General features: G+C 32.0%; 2 protein-coding genes across 2 annotated transcripts in view; both read left to right on the plus strand.

Annotated features, from left to right (window-relative positions):
• The first annotated feature begins 83 nt into the window (after positions 1-83).
• LOC140060804 (acyl-coenzyme A amino acid N-acyltransferase 2-like) lies at positions 84-4380 on the plus strand. The gene is made up of 8 exons (XM_072107152.1): positions 84-552; positions 652-930; positions 1032-1201; positions 1420-1536; positions 1781-1872; positions 2338-2437; positions 2818-3022; positions 3109-4380. The coding sequence occupies exons 1-8, from the start codon at positions 222-224 to the stop codon at positions 3276-3278; spliced, it is 1464 nt and encodes a 487-aa protein (XP_071963253.1). The 5' UTR covers positions 84-221; the 3' UTR covers positions 3279-4380.
• A 6597-nt stretch (positions 4381-10977) lies between these two features.
• Positions 10978-27040, plus strand: part of LOC140061076 (uncharacterized) — a 45228-nt gene continuing 29165 nt past the window's right edge. Inside the window, exons 1-2 of the mRNA XM_072107500.1 lie at positions 10978-10991; positions 11175-11405. Coding sequence (XP_071963601.1) covers positions 11204-11405 — 202 coding nt within the window. The 5' untranslated portion in view covers positions 10978-10991; positions 11175-11203. The remainder of the gene's footprint in view (positions 10992-11174; positions 11406-27040) is intronic.

Raw genomic sequence — 27040 nt, forward strand, 5'->3', positions numbered from 1 at the left:
AGTCATGCGTTAAAACAGGGGGCGTGTGTGTTTACATCGTGACCATCCAAGCGTAAAAACCAGCTTATAAACAATCTTTTGGATTTCCGATGCGGACTACTCGCGACACAAATCGTAGTAACATTTTACAACTTCAACGAAAAAATGGTTCTTAAAAGATTAGCCTACTTTTTTTTAACGCTTGGCTGGTCTTTCGATGTTAACCGTTAATCTCTTGCAAGATGGCTTCCATTAATATAGCACGAAAATCGTGTATTTTTTATCGCATGTCTAGGACTAGGCCTAGCCGGCCTAGGCCCTTTCTTGTATTTGGTAGGCCTACATCTTCTGTGGAAAGAAAAATGGCAAAATTTATAGTTACTCCATCAGCATCATTTATTGATGAAACTATTTCGGTATGTGTGTACGGCGTACAGGAATTCCCAAATGTAACAATTCGGGCATTTGTGGAGGAAATGGGAAGGACTTTTGAAGCGTATGCTCATTTTATTCCTGACGTAAACGGGGCAGTGAAAGTCGATTCGCACCCGTCAATTGGCGGTAGTTACAAGGGTGAGTAGCGACGTCACTTAGATTGTTAACAATTATCACAAGAAACGTATCATACAGTGTATGAATAGACATGTTTTATATTTTTGGTCATTTTTTCAGGAGTGAAGCCCATGGGTTTATTCACACACATGCAACCTTCACCTGGACAAAAAGCAGGTACACGATTGGTTAAGAAAGATGTTACAACGCCGCTCCTATTCCATTTAACAGCTTATAAAGGATTTTTGTCAACTGACGATTTTAACACAAGTAATATTGAATCACTAACACAATCTGTTCTGGGAAAGACGACAGTTGAAAGGTGGTATATGGGAAAAGATGTTGATAGGATAGAGGTTAGAAGTGGAAATATTAGAGGAACATTGTTTAAACCAAAAGGTATTGACATGACAAATGTCTTGTTAAAGAAACAACTTTGTTAATTAATTAATCACCTCGCCTGCAATGCCGAATTATGATGTGTTTAATATATTTTACAGGTAACGGTCCATTTCCAGGTATTATTGATTTATTTGGTGCTGCTGGAGGTAACATTGAGTTTCGTTCTTCTTTGTTTGCCACCTATGGTTTTGCTTCCCTCTCGTTGGCATATTTTGCGTATGAAGATTTGGTAACAGACCCAAATGAAGTTGATATGGTATATTTTGAGGTAATTATTGTTGGGCTAGGGTTGGCGCAAAAAATGGTAAATGGAAAGGTGAAAGGTCAAGATAAAAAATGGCTCATTAAAATGTCATTAATCTGTAATTAAAGTTTATTTTTTTATAAAACAAATAATATACTTTTCCGGCTTTATAAATGTCTCTTGGCCAATAAAAATACAACTAATCAGATAAACAATTAATAAAATACAAATTATTTTTGCAGGAGGCAGTTGATTGGATGTTAAACAATCCATTTGTGATGGATTCCGGGATAGGCGTCATTGGAGTGTCATCAGGTGGTCAAGCTGTTCTGAAACTGTCGACCATTTGTGGACCGAAGGTTAAACAGCTTGCAACTTAATCATTAAAATTGCTTCACTATACGCCTGTAACGTTGGGGTGGGGTGTTGTAGTTGAAGAGCGCTTTTCAAACTAAAGACAGCGTAAATAGGCCAAATTAGCTCATAATGATGGTTTAATCCACCACCCCCCTCGTTTGATATGTACACAATACCAGCTGCCTTCATTTAATTATTAAACTAGCAATTTACATGAGTGCTAATTGGTGTTATTAAAACATTTAGATTAAGGCGTGTGTGTGTATCAGTGGAACTCCATTCTATACCCCAAATGAGCCTGCAAGATTATACAAAGGGAAGGAATCCACTTGTTTAAAGTAAGAAATAATCTGATTAATTACTTTTTACCAAATTGGAAAAAATACTCGCTCTAATGTGATAGTTACATATGTTTTCAGAAGATTAATGAGTTTTGCAACCTATATAGTAGCTGAAACTATTATTTAAACGTTTAAGATTTTCAGGTTTTTTAGACGTTTAAAAGATGTATTGTCCCCCAAAAACATGAAAAATTAAGACCATCAACCAAAAACCCACTGGATGCATGAAAGCCAATTTGACTATTTTTGGCTTTAAATTACGGTTTTTCAGGTAAATAATATTTATGGTAATAATCAGGTAATAACAGTATTATGTGACATTAAAATGGTATATTAAAAAAATATTTAAGAATTAATTTTTCAGGGAGACAATGCATCTTTAATAGTAGTTTGTGTGCAATACATTTTGCATGTTAACAACATGTATAAAAACAGGACATAACATATATATGTTTTTTTTAGCATTTTTCTTGATAGAGTAATTAGAGAAGATGACATTGTTGACGTTAGTCGTTACTGGCCTTATAAACGAGAAGATATTGATTATGCAACAATTATGAATGTAAGTAATTTAATTTAGTAATAATCATATTATAAAACAGTCCTCTAAAAGTGGAGTTGTGGCTTGGTGGTTACTACTTCTTCAAGGGTCCTGGGTTTAAGTCCCGTCACATGGATTTTTTCTAAGGACAAAATTACAACTCCACTCCCAAAGACTTGTAATATAAGACTTTGTTTATGTAGAGCATCTTGTGTATATGTTTGTCTTGTGAACCTCTGAGGGTCCCTAATGATCAGCAAGTGCTGGATGGATCACCCTCATTAAATATGGTCAAAAAAAGTCTTTAAATGATGCACAGATAGTGTGTAGTGCTCCTTTTCAATATACTTAACTGTTGTATACTATTGTATCATTAGGTTGTCTATCTGTTATTTTCACAGCTTGAAGATGCTACATGTCAATTTCTTTTCATCAATGGTCTTGATGATAAAAGCTGGTCCAGTGATTTATTTTCCAAGTTAGGCTGTGAATATCTTAAAGAACATGGCAAAGACAACTGGAAGATATTAAGCTACCCTGGAGCTGGCCATCTCATTGAGCCACCGTATGCTCCTCTTTGTTCCTTATGTTACTACAAGTCTCTTGGTGAGTGTTATGCTACCATACTATAATACAAATAACTATTTTCTGTCTTATGCCTAGACCTATTGTGTTTTTATCTATTGTTACAGGTTTAGTTATTAAATATGGTGGTAACCCAGACGAACATTCAGTCGCCCAAGAAGATTCATGGGAAAAAATGTTGGCATTTTTCAAGGAGCATGTCGGAGCAAGTGACCCTGTACGAAGTGTGCCCTCTATTGGTGGGATAGGAGTGATAACGCAACAAAGCAAATTATAACACTAATTCAAGTTTATAGCACACCTAGATATCAGTTATATGAACAGGAACAGGAATAATGAACAGGAATAATGAACAGGAATAAGAAAAAAATCAGCTAGAAGTTTACCACTGTGCGCTAGTATACCTATTTTGGTTGTACTCACACACTGTGATAATGAATAGTATACGATTAAAATCAGCGAGAAGTTTACCACTGTGCGCTAGTATACCTATTTTGGTTGTACTCGCACACACTGATAATGAATAGGATACGATTAAAATCAGCGAGAAGTTTACCACTGTGCGCTAGTATACCTATTTTGGTTGTACTCACACACTGTGATAATGAATAGGATACGATTAAAATCAGCGAGAAGTTTACCACTGTGCGCTAGTATACCTATTTTGGTTGTACTCGCACACACTGATAATGAATAGGATACGATTAAAATCAGCTAGAAGTTTACCACTGTGCGCTACTATACCTATTTTGGTTGTACTCACACACTGTGATAATGAATAGTATACGATTAAAATCAGTGAGAAGTTTACCACTGTGCGCTAGTATACCTATTTTGGTTGTACTCGCACACACTGATAATGAATAGTATACGATTAAAATCAGTGAGAAGTTTACCACTGTGCGCTACTATACCTATTTTGGTTGTACTCACACACTGTGATAATGAATAGGATACGATTAAAATCAGCTAGAAGTTTACCACTGTGCGCTAGTATACTTATTTTGGTTGTACTCACACACTGTGATAATGAATAGGATACGATTAAAATCAGTGAGAAGTTTACCACTGTGCGCTACTATACCTATTTTGGTTGTACTCACACACTGTGATAATGAATAGTATACGATTAAAATCAGTGAGAAGTTTACCAATGTGTGCTAGATTACTATATACCTATTTTTGTTATACTAGCGTAAAATGATAATGGATAGGATACGATTAAAATCAGCGAGAAGTTTACCACTGTGCGCTAGTATACCTATTTTGGTTGTACTCACACACTGTGATAATGAATAGGATACGATTAAAATCAGCTAGAAGTTTACCACTGTGCGCTAGTATACCTATTTTGGTTGTACTCACACACTGTGATAATGAATAGGATACGATTAAAATCAGCGAGAAGTTTACCACTGTGCGCTATTATACCTATTTTGGTTGTACTCGCACACACTGATAATGAATAGGATACGATTAAAATCAGCTAGAAGTTTACCACTGTGCGCTACTATACCTATTTTGGTTGTACTTGCACACTGTGATAATGAATAGGATACGATTAAAATCAGCCAGAAGTTTACCACTGTGCGCTAGTATACCTATTTTGGTTGTACTCGCACACACTGATAATGAATAGGATACGATTAAAATCAGCTAGAAGTTTACCACTGTGCGCTACTATACTTATTTTGGTTGTACTCACACACTGTGATAATGAATAGTATACGATTAAAATCAGTGAGAAGTTTACCACTGTGTGCTAGATTACTATATACCTATTTTTGTTATACTAGCGTAAAATGATAATGGATAGGATACGATTAAAATCAGCGAGAAGTTTACCACTGTGCGCTTTGTACCAATTTTGGTTGTACTAGTAGCACACAGCAGTGATAATAAATAGGATAGTGATAATGAATAGGATACGATTAAAATCAGTGAGAAGTTTACCACTGTGCGCTACTATACCTATTTTAATTGTACTCGCGCACAGTGACACTAGACAAATAGGATAGTGATAATGAATAGGATACGATTAAAATCAGTAAGAAGTTAAGTTTACCACTGTGTATTATGTAGCGCAAGCGGTTGTAAAGTTATACACTAATTAAAATAGAGGCCATTTTGGACGCCATCTTGGATTTCTAAGAGAGCACAAAGGATTGTTCCAATCATAGTTCTGGACCTTTTCTGATAAAATCAGCTTGTTACGAGAAATGTCTGGGTCTTCCTATATTTATGAACTAGCTCTTGGACACAGTTATAATAATATTTACATACAGCATAATTATAGTGTAGGTTACATTCAACATAACATTTTTGTATAAATCTTCTGCAATTTTACTCTATTGAGGTATGTTAGTAGTATGGTTTGGGGGAAAGCAGGCGTAATGTCGGTAGTACGACCAGTGTCATCTTTTTATCCACCTCATTCTCAATTTGAAGTCACAAAGACAAAACTCCACATCATCAAGGTTCCTGCAAGGGTCAGAAAAATCTAAAAAAATATTTTTTTTAAATATATATTTAATGTCTGGATGTAATAGACTTAATTTAATTGCAAACTTAAATTATTATTGTTATTATAACAATATGACTGGGTAATGACAAAAAGATCGATGTTGTTATGGTCCTCATGGCCGCCCATACAAATACACTTCATCATTCTGCCTTCTTTGGCGGCCACCACCACCACCACCAAGGATCGAGAGACGTTTGAACGAGCAGGTAAAATTTATACTCTATTAGGTATTTTAGTAATGTAGGCCTAGCTATTATTAGTGATGCTAATGCACTTTCTCTAGCTTACGTAATTAACTAGGCCTAATTTAAAAACATTAATCCGGTGCGCAGCGATGATAATGGTGAGCGACCGTGAAGTCACGCCAGTTTTGGTGGTCATCTGGCTGGCAGAGTACTGTCTTTTCCCACTTCCACAGAGCCATATACCATATAAAGAGTTACGACATTGGATTATAGTCACGTGATATGCAGATCAAATTGTGTCAAACTTGTCTCCGTTAATGCATGTAAAATATAGGAGCAACAAAGTACTTTCAACTTTTTCTTATATTAAAAAAAATGTGATTGCACATTTTACGGTGAAATATCGACGTACAGAAGTACTTGCGGCAAAGAATATGCGCTAGTACATTATAAAGTTCGATTGATTGATTTTGGAACGAAACATCCCATAACTACGTCCTATTAATAACAATAATATTTTCAATTCATAATGCATGCTTTGATGACTAAATAAAATAATAAAGTGTCGTGGATATATTTGTTAATATGCTGAAAAGGGTATGAACAATATTAAAATAATAAAGGCAAATGATTACAAATGAAATGATGAACGAGTCTCTGAAAATTTGTGTCAAAAACACACAGAGAGCCATATATACTGTATAAAAAGAGGGGTGAATTTGTTTGTTTTTTGTATTGGTTCATGCTTTGATGTATCCTGACTTTCTGTAGGCCCTAACATTTATTCTTTTGTTATTATAGACACAATATATATATATGTTACCAAATTAATACCATTAATAAAATTAATTACTAAAATAAAAACGGAATATAAGCGTTATTTCATAGACCAAAAAATCTAAAAATAATGCATGAACTACAGGAAAACGCTATACAAAATAGACGCGCGCGCCCTCAGCGTGCGAATTCTTTGACACAAAAATGGCTTCTAATTTTCAATGTCGTAACTCTTTATATATATGGCTCTGTTTTTCCAGCAGTAAGGACGCCGCCACGAAGGTCACAAAAAAGTCCTCCCTCACAACAGTGTCAGTGTCAACTCTCCAAAGCCAGAACCAGCTTAAAAAGTGCTTATTTTATTTAAAAATATTTGCTTATTTATTACTGGTATGCCTAGGTCACTGACTTAAGGGTGGCCCGTCTTTAAACTTTCTATTCTTAACTTATTGAATTGAATTGAAATATATATTTATACTGGGTAACCTCTTCAGTCAAAGACTGGTCTCCCAGAGGGCCCAGTTATGATCAGGGGCTATGATGTACTAATACACCGGGGTAACCCCCTACTCGTCTCGAAAGATGTACTAGGTTCTTTAAAGTGCACACGAGCTAGATGTGTACACTGGACCTACGGTTTATAGTCCTTATCCGAGAAGACTCGTTCTACCACCAGAACCATGGAGTGAGTGAGCCTCGAACCCCTGCCGATGTTATGGCTACGTAATTACGGTTCAACTGTCTTAACCGCTCGGCCACTCACTCACTTATAAAACCGGTATCTTTGCAACAACATTCCCTTCTAATTTACTGACAGCAATGAAACCGAACAAACATAAAAAAATAAGACCCGTTTTCAAAAGTGGTGCTGCAGAACTTTTTTCTAGTGACAGTGGTAAAATATAGGAAATGTCAATTTGTGACATCTTAAAGAAAAAAAAACCAATAAATTTTATATAAATAAAAAAATACTATTTTTAATTACAAATAGTTTCGTGGACAATTGTAGTTGAAAATTAGTCCAAAAAAATAGTCAAATTCTTCAATAAAATTTCTTATAACTAAACTACATTATAAATAAGCTCGGAGCTACCCTTCAGAAAATTGTTTTGTTTGTCTTGGTGATTTTGAAGATTCATCAAAATGTAATTTATTTTCTCATTTGTAAATGAATCATTCTGATTGGCTAATGAGCTGTCACAAGTGATTGGGCTTCAACAATGCTTTACATTATGCAAATTCTTATTTTTCATAGATTCATTGCTTCTGGTTGGTTGACCATTTTTTAGATTTAAGTACAGAAAGATGCTCTTTTGTCTTTTAATGAAAACTTTTGATGAGAGGTACTTGGCCTTATTAAAGATTGATAAGTGATACCAATGAGAGAGTTCTTTAGCTAAAGTACAGGTAAGAACGATTATTCATTTCTATTTTATTAAACTTTCTGTCATAGCTATCTGCTGTCTATGTTGTGTTGTCACATTTATTAGACATATTTATTAAATAAGAAATCCTAAATGTTAGTTTTACTGGTCAATTTGATATACCGGTAAATTGAGGAATCAGACGGACGAACAAACAGGTTTAAACATGTTTTTGCCACATACTTTATAATGTTCCTGACTGAAGGAGGAACCATTTATGTCTGGAAATCTCATTAGCTATCTTATGAAATAACCCATTGTAATATTGTTGTAAGATTTTACCACAAACCTGTTTAGATTTGACTGTATCCTTTCATTCAATCATAAAACCTTTTTTGTAAATTCACGCTTGGAAAACAAGACATTTAAGATTTTTCATAATTGTTCATTGAAAATTGTTTTTAAAAAGTAGCTAATTTGTGCTGGTTGTGTATGAAAAATTACTGATAGTTTTTAGTGTAACATTTAGTATGGATTGATTGCTAGGTTTTGTAGAACAAGCTAAGGAAGGTATGCTAGTGTATTACAAATTGAATAAAAGCCCTCTGCTAAATTGCAATATATTTTAGTAGATTCAAAGCAAAATTAATATTAGAGGTAAGCTCTTAATAAAGTGGTATGCAATTTGAAAATGAATCATACCACACAGATTAAACCAAAGATATATTGGAATGTCCCCCTAAAAAATAATTGAAAACTTTTTTTTTTATTTTTCATTTTAATGTCACATTAGTTTGTTCACTTTGACCAAAAACTGGATCGAAAAATAAATTTAATTTAAAGCAAAATTACTTTAGTTTTTTAATACTTTAGTCTGTTAGAAAATGAGTTTTTGGTTAAAATTAACTTTTGTCTTTTTATAATATAAGTGAAATAATTATATTTTGGGGTTTTTTTTTAATACAGAAGTGAATATCTTTATTAAAACTGCAAGATTACATATTTAAGTCTGATTATATTAATCTTCATTTTTCATGTTTTTGGGGGAACAATACACCTTTAAGGAGACACTTTGATGGGTCTCAAAGGTGTCCATTTAATAGGGATTCTACTGAAACAATAATGGAACTATTGGTATAATTTCTGAATACACACTATGGCACCACTTAGTCGCCATCAAACTTAAAATACTGACTCAAAGAATTAAAGTATTTTGTAAATCAATTGTTACAATACATTATAGTCTGTGGGTATGGATATGATACATCCTTTTGTGTATTATTGTTCTTAATTTATTAACCAGAAAACAATGCATAATATTGATAAATGAACCGTACCTTAATTAAAATAAATAAATATTGTTGTGTAATAATTTTATCCCTTCAATGTACAATGTTACAGAAATATGTCTATATTGTCATACCAGATGGTATTGAGAAATCAATTCCTAAATCGTCAGAGCAGATTTTTTCAAACATAAAACTGTGTTTTAGATACAGGTGTTGTTTAGTCTAATAAATAAAGTTTTTAAAATGTTGGTTTTCATTTCAAAGCTCAATTAAAATTTTCTATCTATCTATCTGCTGCCCTCTATATATTTGTTTGTTACAACTTTTTTTTAAACTAGCAACAAACTAATGTGTGTTGGAACCATGGCGGTATGGTAAATACAAGATAGACTCGAAAAGAAGCCCATACTAGCTTTATTTCGAGATGGGCTTCTAAAGGTTTTACAGTATCCAAATGATTTCAAACTAATGGGAGGAGTGTGTGTGAGTTAAGATAAGATGCTTTGCCATTTCCGGGAACACATACTAATATCAATTTTTTTTTACGATATTATTTATGTTCTTTTCCACTTCCCTCTCCTTAAAAAAACGTTTTGTGCAGTCATTAACCCTTTAAACAAAATTCAGTTCATTTTTCTCCGATAATCATCTTAATATAGATTTGATCAAACCACACATTATATTGATTCAGCACAAGGTCAAATACAAGGTCATTTATTATGTAAACCATATGTAGTTTATCTATTGCCATTGTTAAGATCCATCTATAACCTTACAGCATCCTTATGAACTTGCGTTACCTTTTATTATTTCTCACTTCGATATTTTTTATTAAGAACATTGATTAATTTTTTTTCTAAAATGTCATTTAATGTCATAATTAATATTTTCATTTGGCTTTGAAATTAACATTCTCCCGGCGACAGTTGATGTCTTATATTTGCAGGTTCTAAAAAAACCTTTATATGAATTAATAAACATAGATTGTTGTGAATATATGCCATTTTAATAGTTATTCACTTTGACCAAAAATTGGATTTGGAAAAAAATGAAAAAAAAAAAACATAATACAAAGCAAAAACAATTGTCTGTCGGGTGATGGTTTTTTTTAACTGTTTAAACTTATCTTTTTATTAAGTGAAATTATTATTTTTTTTTGTTTTTTTTGATGGAATAACTTAAACTGCAAAATGGCCTATTCAAAATCTGATATTATTATTCTTCATTTTTGGTAGAAAATACATTTTTAAATAAGGTGCATAGAGGAAAATTAAAACTAACAACATCTTGTGACAAAACTAACAACAACTTGTGACAAAACTAACATCTCGTGACAAAACTAACATCTCACATCAAAATTAAAATCTCACAGTAAAACTAACATAACATCGCACAACAAAATGAACATCAACCAATTTACCATCTCAAAACAAAACTGACATCTCACAAAGAAACTGAAATCTCATAGTAAAACTAATATCTTCCGCAACACAATTAACATCTAAAACAACACTTGGGCGTAAACAAATTATTTATTTGTAACATTGAAACGTGCTAGGAAACGCACAAAACAAGGCTATCTATCTTACAGTGTCACCACATGTTCAATGTGCATTCAATTTCATTTTCTATTATAAAAGAAAGTTGGTATTTCTTTCAAAGAAATAGTAGAATTTATAGATGTTTTCTGTGCACGTAGTCCACAAAAGACTTCTCATTCTTGTGGCAACTGAGTAGGGAGTCGGACAACTTCCTTGTTTGCAACATTTCTTTGGGATTTTTTGACAATTACGAAGAAATTACAAAATCCTGAAGATTGTAATGTTACAGCCAATTTGATTATTTATCATGGTATTATATATTTTTGTTTTTACTTATATTTATAATGTATTTAAAAATTGGTATTGCACTCTGAGAAAGTTTGATGATAAATATACAAAAACAAATGTTTAAATCAGTCTAACTTAATACATGATTTTCTTTATTTTATGAATGATATCTCATTAAGCATGATGTTGTTTTGTTTTTATACAGGTTGTTTAAAAGAATACATATTAGCCAATATGGACTATCTGGATCCTCGTCAAGAAAGAAAGTTATCTAAGAAGAAGTTGGAAGCCAAACAGTTATCACTGCAAGGAACCACCAATTATGGAATGACATTGGACGAAATTGAAATGAATTACATGGTACCGCAAGAAATGCCAGAATTACCCCCAGCGCCATCTACAAAGCCTCGCCCTAATTTTCATAGATACGTCAAAAGTAAGTACTGTTAACAATTATCATGTACAAAGTGCCCTTTTTTCATTGTAAGCTATTTCTTAAAACTTTAGTTCTTGGAATTTCTTTGAGTCTAAACTTAATCTAGTCTAGCCAACATTTAATGACTAACACGGAAGCGTGTTTTTCTCTAGTTTATGATTATCGAAAGGGGTTTTGTTACAGGTGTGAAGAGGAAATAAGGTAGAAATTTACAGAAGGTACATTTGAGATATTTAATGACTTACCGATGTGGAAAATCTGTAACTAATACATTAAAATTTAACAATCATTCATTTCATCAATTGCCATACAAATAATACAGAGCATAAAATAAGGATCAACCTAGAAGTAACTTGTCTTAGTTGGCCCTTTAACATGGTAACAAAAATAATAACAACAAGTGAGAATATGATGAAGCATCAGTAATAATAATAATACAAATTAAATGTATAATGTTTAAGTAAATATTTCACTCACTATTGGTTTTTATAATGGTTAAGGAATTTGTAAAGAGAAAAAACCAAAGTTTTGCTGTTCAAGGAAATAGGAGAAAATGAAAGATCAGAGACAGAAACAAAACTCAGGCTTGAAAAAGAAAATTGTGGTATTAAATCCGTGGAGATTTGCAGTAAAAAAATTTCATAAACTTCACCTGATGTTTGTTTTTGTGAATGCCATATTTGAAATAGTATTTTCAAAAGTACTTCTTAATTTATCTAACCAAATTAAATGCAAAATTAGACTAGGTAACATTTTTTTTTCAATTAGTTAGTTTTTCTTATCACTTCCTGTCTTTAAAATCTTTTATATGCAGAAGGAGGATCTGTAATAATTACTATAATTGATTTATAACTGCAGCTGTAACAACATCTACAAACAAAATGCTGAAGTCGGAATATTATATTATTTATCCTCTTATTTTATGAGTCATGCAGAAAGGCATGAAATTGGCTAAATTTCAAAAAAATCTGGAAAGAAACTGGATATCTAATAACATGTTACTAAATTTATTTCCTGTCAACAACACATTTATTATTATTTTTTCAATGTGTAAAATAATAAGTTTGCTGCCTTCACTTCACTCAGACTAAAGGTTTAGAGTTTTAATTGCACCCACAGGATAAAATGGGGTTCAAAACGGGTCAATTTAGAATCTTAAAGAACCTGTTGTGGTTTTAAAATTTAATCTTACGTGTACAATTTCCTGTTCGATCTAGAGCCAAGCCTTAAATAATAATACTGGAAAAATTATTATTAGGGTACAAGTGTATATTCAAGACGCTTTCGGATAATAACATTTAGTATCATCTTGTTTTATCTTTAACTTAACTTGTAAAGATTTCTCTACAGCTGAATTCATTTTAGAAGTTTTTTTTGTATCAGGAATTTACTTTGCTAAATTGTGAAGCCTTGTGAAAGGAATAACTTTGAAGATTTTCTTTTTGGAAATAACATTTTTACGGGAAGTTAACAATGTATCCAGACGAAATTACAATACAAAACGCGACGAGTCCACTTGGACAACAAGTGCTTTCTTACCACCATGGGACTTATTTTTGTAAGTTTGTGAGATATTTTTGCTATTGTCTAGTAGCACTATATAGTAGTATTATAAATATAATTGTTTGTTCAACCAAGTTTTATTCATGATAGAACAAATTTAAATAAGGCGTGTTGGATTCATTGGTTTGTTAGTATAGCCATTATATAGTTTTATTATAAAAATCCTAGATCAAAAATGGATTGAAGGATTCTTTCAAATTATTCTGTTAACAAATTTAAATATGATTGTAAATGTTCTGGTTTATAGTGTTAAATGAATTTCATAATTTTTTTTTATGTTTGTTTGTTTGTTCATTTTTATACTGGGTGACCTCTTCAGTCAAAGACTGATCTCCCAGTGGACCCAGTTGGTGATCAGAGGCTGTGATGTACTAATACACCGGGGTAACCCCCTACTCGTCTCGAAAGATGTACTAGGTTCTTTAAAGTGCACACGAGCTAGTTGTGTACACTGGACCTACGGTTTATAGTCCTTATCCGAGAAGACTCGTTCTACCACCAGAACCAGGGAGTGAGTGAGCCTCGAACCCTTGCCGATGTATGAAACTACTAAAATAAAGCTGTGTGTTTAAAAATCAATGAAACTGTTTGTGGTACTTCTTTACCATCTAAGTTTTTTTTTATTTCAACATGGTTTTTGTAGAAAAGAAATTTCCAAATTCAAAGTAGAAATGTGTATTGTATTGTGGAAAATACAACAGATTATGTAGTGTACTCTGTATAGAGAAGAATAACACAGTTTATAAATCAACAAAAATCTAAAAATTTACCACACCTCCTCTCGATCTGCTCCAGATAAATTATTTTGAAATTAATAAAACTATCTTAAATAAATAAACTTCTAATAGACATAATGGTTTTTATATGGTACAATATTTGCTGTTAATTTTATGATACTAGTTTCTATCACCTCTCTTGATATCAAACAACAAATGTCATTGGCTGTTCTGTAGTTTGTTGATCAAATTCTGTACAACCAAAATAAACATGTGCATTACTTTGTTAGGAGCAAACTTTGTACCTTAGAATTTCCTTCAGCGTGCCATACAGAGGTTCCTGTTCTATAAGCCAATTTGATCATAAATAATTTTATTGCTTAATCTATTTATTTAGATCCTTGATATTATAGCAATTTTTATGATTCAATTTGAATACTGCCATAGCTGATGTTAGCTACTGTATTCTTAGTCGACAGTAACATACTATTCTAAAAGTTTGCAAATTTTTGACGGATTTATTGAGGTGTATAACTTCAGCAGAATAATTGAACTATTTCTAGCCACGTTTTAACTGGAAACGAAAACATTTATAAACTTCTTACGAGTAGTGAAGGAATAACTTTTTATAGTATAATCTGCAATTGTTTCCAAAATGATTTGTCCAGTATCTATGGAACTTGACCATGCAGGAGAGACTAGCTGTGATGATAATAATGGTGAGTTAACTACTCTAACCTTGTATTCTTCCTCTGGATGTAGAGGAGGTACATCTACAAGCTAATCTTATAAATATTAGCTAATAATATAACTTTTACTTCCTTAAAGGTAAAGTGATGAAAAAGTTATATTTTCATAAATAAATTCATGGGGATCCTCATTTATTATCTTAACTCCATTCTCTCTCCCTCTTGAAACGTTTTTCGGCATTTCAACATTATGCTTTCCACGATTTGTTTCCACATTTTTCTGTTTTGGGCAGGATGGTTTACTATGCTAAAGTTTACATTTTTCCTTTTAAATCTTTTTTTATTTGGTTATATTACCCAAAATAAAATTATAAGAAAAAAGGTTTTATTTTACTTGCAAGAAGATATGGTTGACATTTATGAAGAGGGGTTTTCTACTTTTAGTGGCATTAGAGCTTGCTCCTGAGGCAGAATAGGCTGTTGTTGGTTTATCCAGCTCAGGTAAGCGGCACTACAAACATCACTGTTGGCATATAAGAATATATGGAGGTGAACTTCTCTTTATCATGGATGGGGTTAATCAGCACTATCTGGCTACAATATCTGTATTTATTTATTTGTAGGGCTATTTATATATTAACTGAAGATTTAATCTCGGCTACCAAATATATTATCTATTTGAACATCATCTCCTCATTTTGATTGGTATTAAAACTGGAATGTGTAAAAAAAGGAAAAACATTTTTCTTGATCAATGTATGTCTGTCATCACTGGTTTCTGTGTCTTTTAAGTATTGGAGAGAATGACTATGACATCATTGGTACGTACTGTACTGGAGAATCGTGAGAAGCGACTACTCTGTACGTCTATACATATCTTATTTGTGCTTTCGCTTTGTAATCACAAGTCAGGGGCGCCTAGGTGGGCTTTCCACTTCACTACAACACAACAACCAATCATGAACTCATCCAAACTGTCATGCTAGTGATTGGTCAACTCACTTGTGTTTCACGTACACCCTTACGATACAGTACGTCCAAGTGGAAACCCAGCTTGACCACAGCAACTGTATTGAATAATTATTTAATCGTGGACGTTGGCATGTTGGTCAAGATAGGATTGATAGGCACAACTGATTATTTTGTTGATTTAGTCCAAATGGTCAAATTCTTTCAAGGTAGAAATACAGTACTTGCATTGAAAACACTTGAATGATGCAAATAACAGATTACAGTACATTGATTAATACAGATACATTACTATAAAAAATATGTTTACTTTTAGGAATGTTTGTGGCTATAATATTCACATTCAGACTGGTCAAACAAATATTAGCTATAGGTCTTCATTAATGAAGAAATTTATGTTAACAAATGCTTAAAGAGAAATACTGTTGTAGGATTCACACTACAGTTGAGTAATTTGATGACTTCTCCAAATCTATATAGTAATTCTAGTTGAGTGCATCAAGTCATAGGTACTATGGAACCTTGTTAATACTGTTTTCAACAAGTTAAAATGTACAGTATGGTATTAACAAAAGGTTACGCTCAACCATAGCTAAACACAAGAGCCATTATGACTCTAAAACCCATCACAATAGTACAATAGCTAAGGATGTACTTTACCGTACATGGCATACAATTAAACTTTTCCAAACCCTGTATGGAAAATCAGTGAAGCATGACCTGACTCAGTAGTGACGTTTCTTTAGGACCATGTTTTTTTTGCCCTGAGCACAACCCGTCACTCTGATCCAGTTCCTTCCTCTAGTTTTTACTCTCAAAATAGTAATATCTGTACTAAGTTGGAGGGCAAGTGTACTATTTGATTCAGAAGTAATAATATCTGTTTGTTAGGCTTACCATCAATATGGATCAAAGTCAGGATGTTGAAAATAGACGTAAGTACCTCTATTCTAAAATTTAGTTCTATTTGATACTTGTTGAGTTTTATGTTTCTTAATTAGGAAAGTGTATACTGTACCTTTTGTCATAGATAAAATATAGTAATAAATAATTGAAAATAGACGCAAGTTTAATTTTTTTAATATTCTAAATCTACAGTATATCTATTTGACAAAGTTTTATGTTCTGAATTTGATGATGATTTGATTTGAATTTATTTGGAATGAGTATAAATACATTCAAAGTGATAACATTAACTTCTGTAACTGACATAACAGAGACATACATTTATAGAAGATTTTCCAATATAGCCCAAAAAGCGTTATTATTTCCATTTGGGGTAGTAGTTAGTAGTGTGTATCTGTATATCTGTATTTTTTAAGTCATAGGTAAAATAGAGTATAATAACCAGTGATGAAGACCAATTATAAAATTATTTAATTGAAACGTTTCTGTTTAATATTTTAATAACTCTTGACAATTGATACACTCTCACCGCTCTTTATTAAAGGAATACCGCCAAAAAGAAAATATGATAATATTGCATTCCATTTTTAGAAGTAAATTTTATTAATGGAATAGCACACATCGTCCTGTTGTTGTCGAGCACTTTTAAAAAGACTATAAAAGGTAAAAATTAAACAACCTCCGCATCTGGTCCTTTTGTGGTTCATTACATTTGTTGTTATAGCAAAGTTTATCGTGTCGGCTTTTTATATAGAGTATAACAACCAGTGATGAAGACCAATTCTTATAAAAATATTTCATTGAAACGTTTCTATTTTGTTAATAACTCTTGACAATTGATACGCTATCATCTTTAGTAAAGGAATACCGCCAAATAAGGAAATGTAATAATATAATGATATTGCATTCCATTTTTAGAAATGTTATTAATGGAATAGCACACATTGTCCTGTTGTGTTCGAAGAGACTAAAGGTAAAAATTAAACGGCCTCCGCATCTGGTCCTTTTGTGGTTCATCACATTCGTTGTTATAGCAAAGTTTATTGTGTCGGCTTGTTATTAGGATAAGGCCTATGTTTTATGTAATCTGTGAAATATGTGATAAAAATAGTTAGTTATCGAAACTCAATCAATCTGCTTTCTGTTTCAACATGCGCATATCCTATTAGCCACTTAATGGTTCTTTAAAATTATTGCTTTTTTCAACATCATTTGTATAGAATATCACAATGCAATGCAGTTTCAACTTTGTTCATCATGATAAACATAACTTTTTTAATTGTCATTTTCAAATGTCATTTTTTGTAATTGTAATGCGTCCATTTTTTTTTTATGCTTAGGGACTACAAAGACAAGCCACTTTGGCTTCTGTGTGTCTTGACCATAAACAATGTAAACTGTCTGTTGATGTTGAATAAATGTTGTTGTTTAAATAAAAATTATTGGTTTTGTATTGTGGAGAAAAAAGTCAACTTTTTTCTTCATGGTTGGATGCACTTATCCGATCAAATCCCAATATTTTCTTTATGAAAAACCGGTAGAATGTAATTCCTGTGGTGGAATAATCCCTATCCTGTATCGTCATACTAATTTATTTTTGTTGACATCACAAAAACAATTTATTGTAGGAGGTAGTACAACTGTGATCCTGGTCCAATGTCAACAATTGTGGTCTAAATCCGTTATTCTTATTGCCAATGGTCATGACATGCACTTTTATTATTATAGTATAGTTTTATTATTTATTTCCAGTACTTGTTTTTCCCCCTTCATTTTACTTTCTTTAAACTGTGTTTTTCACTTTTTAACTATATCATCTTCATTGTGATACTAGGTAACTAATAGCGATTAAAAGGCACCCTTTCAACCCCCCCCCCCCCCCCTCCAAACAAAATGAATGTTATTTGTCTCTCCAACTCCAGGCCAAAAACAAAACACAAAATGCTTATAATTAAAATTAATTTATTCACAAGTTTGAAGATACAACTTAACTAGAAATGAATTTTTCACAACATTACAATTTCATAAAAAAACCAGTTTTATGGTAGGAACTTGAAGATTTCCTGCGTAGACAAAACATTCAAACTAGGCCAAAACAAGTTGCAACTGAAAGTTGCTTCTTGACTGATGCAACCGATTCTTTTCGTCAAGTTCGTTAACAGTTTACCGCATTCTAGGTCATTGATGCGCTTTTTCAAAACACAACTTCGTAGTGAATCACAGTTTCCTGTTTTACGATTACTCAATTTACCTAAATTTAAGTGCTGACTGTTGAGTCGTTTTACGTGACGCGCCATTGACACCTCTGCGACAGCTGTTTTATCTTTTCGTATATTTTGAAAGATTTTCGGTATCTATTATGGGATTGATAGTGACCTGATTAAAATATGACCCAGGTTTTAACGATAGATGACGTTTACGATGGTCATCTTGTCATTGTAGGGGCGTGTGAAGGGAGGGTTTGTTGGCTCTAATTCAGAATTACGATTAAATCAACTTTTTTTGTAAAGTAAAATTAAATAGATATTAATATAGAAATGCATTATTATTTTTAACACAGAATTTTTTTACTTAAATTAAAATGCAGCGATGCAATGAACCGAACACAAAGCAGAAAATGGTTTCCAGCGTATATTTGTAACAATTATTCAACAAGAGATTCATATTCTTTGTTATGTGTCCCGTGTGCTTATCTAAATAAGAATTTACAATTATGTACTTATTTATGTACATTACATTTTTGCATGGATTAAATATTTATCTAATTATTTTAAAATCCATGATGTTTGGAATGATTGCCAAAACATTTAGATATTGTTAGACATTTTAAAAACATGTTATGACAATATAGACAATGTGGTGTGTACTTTAAATATAAACCATTTACTATTACGTTTGAGCCCTCGGGCGCTTCAAGATCTGGTCCAAATCATAGTTTAAATTTTTCTTAAAGTTTGATTAAATGTGAAATTAAAGTGCAGTAGTAACCTTGCACTGGATGGTAGCCAAAATATGACTTTTATTTTGGTCACAAAATCTGGACATTCAAAATGAGGTGGTCACTTACGGTAATCTAATTGGCAGATATCCTGATAAGAAGGATCTAAATGATTAATATAGGTCATTTGTCTTTCCTGGCATTTTACCATATAAGGGAATTATCAATAATAATATAAAATTATTAAGTATTGAACTTTTAAACCTTATTTAACAAAAATACCAAGAAAGTAGTACAGGAACATATAATAACAAACACACAATCATTGCAACACACAAACATGTTAAATATTTATACTGTAGATTATAGTATTGGACTGTTATTGTCAAGGAAAAATTATAATTTGTATCAAATTGCATATATAATTAAATTGGATGTTAAGCTTAGAACTTTAAGCAAAGCCTTCCTGATAACAAAAAAAAGTACCTTGAATGTGGAGTGAATCCCCTTAATCATTTTATCATAACATTAGTTTGTTTATGATTATAGGAAACGTTTAAGCTTTTTATCCTGTAACGGAACTTAAAGGGACATTTCAATTACTGTAATCTATTTGTTTTTACAGTAATTATAGAAAATTGGTAAAAGTTAATATTCTATCTGGCAGTTAAAATAAATAAATGAATAAAAATAGGTTCTTGAATTAACTTTTTTCCTGAAAATGTATTTAACATGAGATAAATTGTTGTACGTTGTCCTAGTGGGTAGTTGTCCTAGTGGGTACTTGTCCTAGTGGGTAGTTGTCCTAGAGGGTAGTTGTCCTAGTGGGTAGTTGTCCTAGTGGGTAGTTGTCCTAGAGGGGAGTTGTCTTAGCGGGTAAATGTCCGGGTGGTAGTTGTCCTATGGGGCTTATTGTCCGGGTGGTAGTTGTCCTATCGGGGTTATTGTCCAGGTGGTAGTTGTCCAGGTGGTAGTTGTCCAGGTGGTAGTTGTCCAGGTGGTAGTTGTCCAGGGCGTAGTTGTCCGGATACGAAAAGTAATATATCTGAAGTTAAAGAAATATAGAGGGCAGCAGAATACTGTGTTTAAAATTTATAACATTTTCAAACAAAAGTACTGTACAGTAATAGGCCCTGTACAAGCAGCACTTTCAGACAAGGCTGTAAAAGAGACCTAGCTCCGAACAGAAAGAAGCTATCACCTATCACCTGTTTTAAGCCTCGTAAATCTTCAATGTATGTCATATAAAGATAATATATTAATGGTCAATTAAAACCTCATTTTTATTGGTGTACAGTAAGTTTACCTTTTTTACAATCAATTAGGAGCTACCTCAATATCTAATAAATTGGGCTGTAATTCTGCCTTTTTAGTTTCTTTGTTTAAAAATTTAAATTTTGTGGGAATAGTTCCTATATGTTTAAATATAACCAGCTGTCCCAGTATGATTATATTATTAATTTTATTATTATATTTATGAGCAAAAATTTATGATTAAGGTAACAAATGTATGATTTATTTTATTATAGGAAATGTATTATTGCAATATATAGTATGGAACTATATCCTCCATGATTGTAATAAAACGTTTCATTGTCATCTTTTGTCTGTTGTTACATTGGATCTGTTTTTGTGAACAGTTTTTTGGGTGTATCCTGGTAGTACCACGATATAGTGGTTATTAATATCGATATTCTTTATTGTTGAAAATAAACATCTTCAACTTTGTCTCGGGGAAAGAAATTTACCTTTTTTAGCCACAACAAAATGAACCACCCAAATGGCTAGTTTGCTAGGGTGAATTTCAAGCCCTTTGATTTGGGAAAAAAACTATACATCTGTTACAGAATGCTTACAAGTTACAGTAGATTACAAATGGTAGACAAAGGTAAAACGATGGATACGTTTCACTGATAATAGGATATCTTGCCTTTCCTCCTCTAACCCATTCATGCGTCATAGGTCACACAATCCAGATAAAATGTTAGAGTGGGAATTAGTGGTCCTAATGAACCAATTTGCGTAAAATGTATCCCTGAATTAGGGAAGTGTCAGGTGATCAACCTTGTTGATATCTTTGGAAGGAACTAATACATATACTTGTTCTAATCATAATTTGATATTGATTTTTAATACAGTATTCATTTGTATTTATATTGTCTTATATAATACCTAAACAATGTTTCTAAGTGCTTTGCACACAAAATTGATCCAAAAAGAAGAAAAGCAGAGGAACCATTTACACTGCTCCATTTTCCAGCACTTTGAAGCTCCCATGTGAGAGCTCGCCGGATCAGTATTTGCAAAAACTTAAGTGGTGAAAAGGCATCTGTCTATCCTACCAAAATAAGAAGAAAAAAGATGTTGCTTGAAAAGATGTAGTAAGAAAATGATATGAAAAAATGTTCACATAGCTTGTTGACATTTTTCTTTTAATGTAGAAACTAATGTAGTATATTATTACAAAAAAACATGCAGTGCTTAAACACAACTGAAAATGTTTGACAAAATCAGAGGATGATCTAGGGGGTTAGTTGCACCAGAGGGACTCACTTCCCTTTTTGACAGCTTTAATGTACCGTAATCATGTTAGCTCTGAAAAATCCTTCAAAAAGTATCAGGAAATTTTACAATCTATAGTAAAAAATAACAATATAAGTTATAATGACAGGCGTATAAGGAGTTACTGTTTCAAAACAACATTGTAAAATTCTTTTTTTTTTAAATCCCAGCTGGAGGTATACAGAAGCATTTAAGGAAATCCCACAGGTGGTTTTCTAGTATACTACTGTAATTGTATATTTTGTTTCCTTTTTAGGTTACTTAATATACTATTGTCTTATCAAGTATAAGTTCACATGACTAGTAGTAATAACTTTAGCAGTTTCTATTCCATAATAAATAACTAAAACGTAATAATAGTTAATACTTATAGTGCACAAATGTAACAAAATACATAGCTCAATTTACAGGGATGATGACCCATTCGTGAGTACATATGTACTTATATGGAAGTTGTGCAAGAAGCCCATAAATTTTCCTTAAAGTTAATTCAAAGTTAATCAAGCATGGAAAGTCACTCCTTCCTTCATGATTCAAGAATATGATCTAGAAGCCAGGCCTTCTGAATTGAACTCAGTTCGACATATCCATGCTTCTGCAAAACATCTTGGTTGAATTCTTCATTATTTAGTAATTTTTACAAAAAGTAGAATATAGTTCTTCAATTCCATTCTTCCGGTTGGAATCGAAGAAAAGAAAGGAAAACTTGCTGGAGAGAATTGCTTCCTGTGATTTTAGTTTCATTGTGCCACGCATGGGATCAGAATGCTCCTGTAATTTTTGTCTGCCAAAACAATTGAGAACTCTGTGATTGGATCTGTGCTTTGAACTACGGAAGGAGTTGGTGTGATTGTTCCTAACCATCAAATGAATTAGTTTGCAGTTGAATTGTTTTCATTTATGTCCTGTATTTGCGCACAGGGTTAGCTGCTTACCTATGCATATAGTAATAAGTTTTTTCAAGGTTTTTCTTTTGAGCAAGTCATTTTATCCGACTTGTATTACTTCGTAATTATCAGTCATCGTACTAAGTAACAATTCCAGAACTTGCTATTTTTTCCTCCTGTTTGTATAAAGTGCCTTGGAATATTCGGTACAAAAACATTTATGCTGAAACTGATTGTTAAATTGTTTTATGAACTTTTTGCTGAAAGAGAGTTTTTCGGTACCAAAAGCCTGTCTATTTGAGTGAATTTTCCAGAACTTTTTTATCAATTGTTGCAGTTTCAAGTTGTTGCTGGTGTTGTAGAAGATTTTTACTAAAATCACTATTCCAGAACTCATCTTTTTCCTAATTTATTCATATAAATCTGAACTTTGTTACTCTATCCATAAGTCTAAGATTTTGTAGTCAGATGAAGATGGATGAAAACAGCAGTTCAACAATTGAAATAGAAACTTTGAATACTGTTGGTAATGTAGGCTTAACAGTGAACTGTGGCAGACAGATTGAAAATAAACGATTAACGGTCTTTAATGATTACCAGTGTATTGATGAAGTGGATCCTACTGCTGAAGGTAATGTGCTCATTATTTTTTACAATGTCAAAGTTCAGGTTTGGATAATGGGGTGATGTCATCTTGACAATGTTTAGTTCTTACAGTTTTGAATGTAGATGCTTTAGACCATGAGGGATCAACCAATGAATCCTAACTGAGAATAAAAATGTGTATGACTATAATTCTGTAGTTTTCCATGGTGTTTTTTTTTAGACACAGTGAAGCAAAATGTTACCTATACTCTTCTAATTTAATACTCTTACTAACTAAAATAATACTTTTTTTTTGTCAAATACCAATTAGGTAGCACTTAGAGAGACTTGTTAGGAGCAGTGTCTTTAAAATGAATTGAATATTGTTCGATAGTAAAAATCTTGTCTTGTACACAGAAAAACGAAAATCATTTGGCAATAGACCAATCTAAAACTAGTTTTTTTTTTTGACAGTTACCGGTTATGAAACCAAAGTTATTTTAGAACAGACAAACATAGCCAGTGTTACAGTGGCTCATTCCAAATACAGCATAGGAAACCATTGTCTTTTAGTTGCAGTCTAAACCATTTCCTTTTCTAATATTAATCGGAAAAAAAAGAGATAATAATAGTTCATTTTAAGAGGCATAGATTTAATCACTATCCTAGAAAATAAATAATAGTAAGGACAACATTTTCATTAAATATTTTAGCAATAACTAATCTGAATTTGGAGTGAACATTTTTCACTATATATATGATTTGTGGTGGTACTGTAATGTGAATGCTACACCGGGCGAAAATGTTCCCTGTAGGTGGTTGTTGAGGTTTGCGGTGTCACTGCCTAAGAAACTGCAAACAAATTAATAACACCAACATTCAGTATAAGCTTCGAAGCAACGAAGACTTAAATTTTGTTTTGTACCATAAAGGTCAGAATTCCAGGTCATTTAAGCAAACTAGTCATTCTCTGTTAACGAAATTGAATAAAAGTCAATAGACTACACAAATATTCCCTTAGGATATTAATCAACATGAATTAATATTTGGCCGGAAGTGTTAGGAAGTTTGCAGAAGCTTGGGTTTACTTTATAGAGTTGAATATTAAATAACTACTGTAAAGTCAATTTATAGCGCCCTCAGTGTGGTCTCTTTATTTAGCAAAAGTGGTCTGAAGTTTGCAGAAGCTTAGTAGGTTTACTTTATATATTTGAAAGATATAACTACTGTAGAGTCAATTGCCAGCGCCCTCAATGTAGTCTCTAGTATTACCGGAAGGGTTTGTGGTTCTATTCCTATTGTTGCTCCAAACTTTATTCTCATTTTGTGCAAAACTTTGAGTGACTTTGTGTAAAACTTGTGAAAATGTTACCTATGTGCAAATGTTTAACCACTTTACATAAAACTTTTAACCCTTCAATTTTGTAAACCTTTAAGCCATTTTGTGCAAAGTTTTACCTATTTTGTGCAAAGTTTGACCTATTTTGTACAAATCTTTACCTATTTTGTGCAAAGTTTTACCTATTTTGTGCAAATCTTTACCTATTTTGTTCCAAGTTTTACCTATTTTGTGAAAGGTTCATTTAATTTTTGCAAATATTTACCTATTTTGTGCCAAGTTTTACCTACTGTGCAAAGTTTGATTTACCTACTTTTAATTGGCATAATGACAAGAATTAACATTAAAAATCAATATCTGCATTATAAAGGTTTGGTTCCTAACCAAATAATGGTTGAATAGACGATGATTACAGCTTTTAATTTACAGCTAATTAACTTCTCTCTTGTATATTTTATCTTTTTAACTATCATTAATGCTGCATATTGTTAAAGTTATTAGGAAGCATTCAATTTGCGATTATGTTTAAATTCTTTAAAGTTAAATACGGTTTTTCCCTACTCCGTTTAACTTTAAAGACTTATCTCCCTGATGCAATGTATTAAATAGTTAAAATGATAATTATAATTAATATGATTTAGTATCTATATTCCATAATTGGTAAACAGATACCAACATATGTTTTTAATTATTGACAACATTGTGTTTGTTTACCACACAATCTTGGCAGTGTGCCATTAATAATCAATAAACATGACATGTGATTTCCTACCTAGAAGTATTGTAAATAACTTTGTATTACGCCGCGGTATTCACTTCATATGTATATAAACGATTGGATAATGATTATTATATAACACTTTACTTAAATAAAGAATTGTAAATACACATCGTATTGTCACATGCTCTTTTAAATATTAACCGGTATTGTAAATATTGAACAGAGAAACCTTGCTGGTACATTTAGTTAGAGATTGCTGAATAAAATGATCATCAAATTTTGGCAAGAATTCAGCTAAGCTACAGTTAGGCCAGATAACTACCAAGGCTATGTTTACAACAGGTATTTAGAATAGAGACTATATGTAATATTCTATAATATCACCAAGGATATGCAACTACAAAAGACACTTGGCAGTGAGTGGCTAGTTGAGCTCATGTTTAATTCATTTTTTGTCATGCTGTGCACTGTGACAAAACCACATTCCATTATTGATTGCTATTCTGTGAATAGATCGCGCTATTTACGTAGCCAACCAAAGCAGTCTCTCAACAGATATATTACCGGCAGCTACTTGTACTAGACAGTTCTATTAAACTAGACAATAATTTTATTTAACATGTCGGCCAACGAGTTCTACCATTATCCAAGTAATAACAACGGTTGGAATGTAATTTACTGTAAGTAATTCTTTTGAACTGTTTTTATATCTTTTAATTAATTGTTTATGTTAAGATCATCATTAATAATTAGAGAGGAAGGTACAGTACAAATCTGTGTGTACATTCATCGGATGATTTTTCGTTCTCGAAACAACCTAACACCTTCTGAGATCCATGATGTCATTGGCTAAAATTATTTTACAATAAAATAGAGGAACCATAGGCCTACAGTTTCTTGATGTGATTTTGATCAAGATAAAATGAACCTAGATTAGTGGAGACATATGGTAATAATATTATGTGGGTTTTTGTGGGATGTACAGCATGGGTGTGGAGTTGTGATATGCGCACTAAATAATATTTCGTAAAAGGACAAGATGCTTGTTTATATAAAGAAAATGCTTTTAATAAATTATTTAATACATACATGTGCTTCAAATTAACAAAGAAGTTATTTGTAAATATTAAATTATAAAATTTAGTAAGAAATATTAGATTTGAAAAGAATATATTGAAACATATATTTAAATGAAATATACTAAACTTATAATATGAATTTTTAAAAAATGTTTCAATGTCAATAAAAAAAAAAATGATTTCATTGAGGATGAGGAAATAATTATAAAAGTAAAATCTAGATTTGAACTTGCAGTTATCCCTGCAAATTATATATCCTTCTACTACTAGTGGAAATGATATTAATAAACCTTATGGCATCTAATATATGCGGACTTTCTACCACATAGATTAAATTTCATTTTATATCAAGAAAAAGAATAATCCTAGATTACTTTTAAGTACGATATGCAAATTATTTTATTTTTTATTTCCTTATAAATAGATAAAAAAACATATATAAACATGACAGTTAATTTTATTGTTTCTTATTATTCATAAGCTAATATTTTACATTTAATAGCCAGTAGTAAAACTCATTAACATAATTCAAAATAAATATGCAAATTATTTTTTCCAACTACTTGTGTATAAAAGGAAATATTAATACCTTAGCTTCCTTTTTCATTCATAAGTTGAGTTGTATTCATAGACGGATGTTATTCGTAGTAAAAAAAACCATCTTGTGAATGAGTTTATGCT

The sequence above is a fragment of the Antedon mediterranea genome, chromosome 10 (assembly GCF_964355755.1).
Source record: "Antedon mediterranea chromosome 10, ecAntMedi1.1, whole genome shotgun sequence".
In the NCBI taxonomy this organism is placed as follows: domain Eukaryota; kingdom Metazoa; phylum Echinodermata; class Crinoidea; order Comatulida; family Antedonidae; genus Antedon; species Antedon mediterranea.

Excerpts from the sequence above, each read along its gene's own strand:
- LOC140060804 (XM_072107152.1), top strand. The coding sequence starts at position 222 with ATGGCTTCCATTAATATAGCACGAAAATCGTGTATTTTTTATCGCATG. Across the intron at positions 1,202-1,419 it reads TTGATATGGTATATTTTGAG|GAGGCAGTTGATTGGATGTT; the intron begins GTAATTATTGTT and ends TTATTTTTGCAG. Across the intron at positions 1,537-1,780 it reads CGACCATTTGTGGACCGAAG|ATTAAGGCGTGTGTGTGTAT; the intron begins GTTAAACAGCTT and ends TAAAACATTTAG.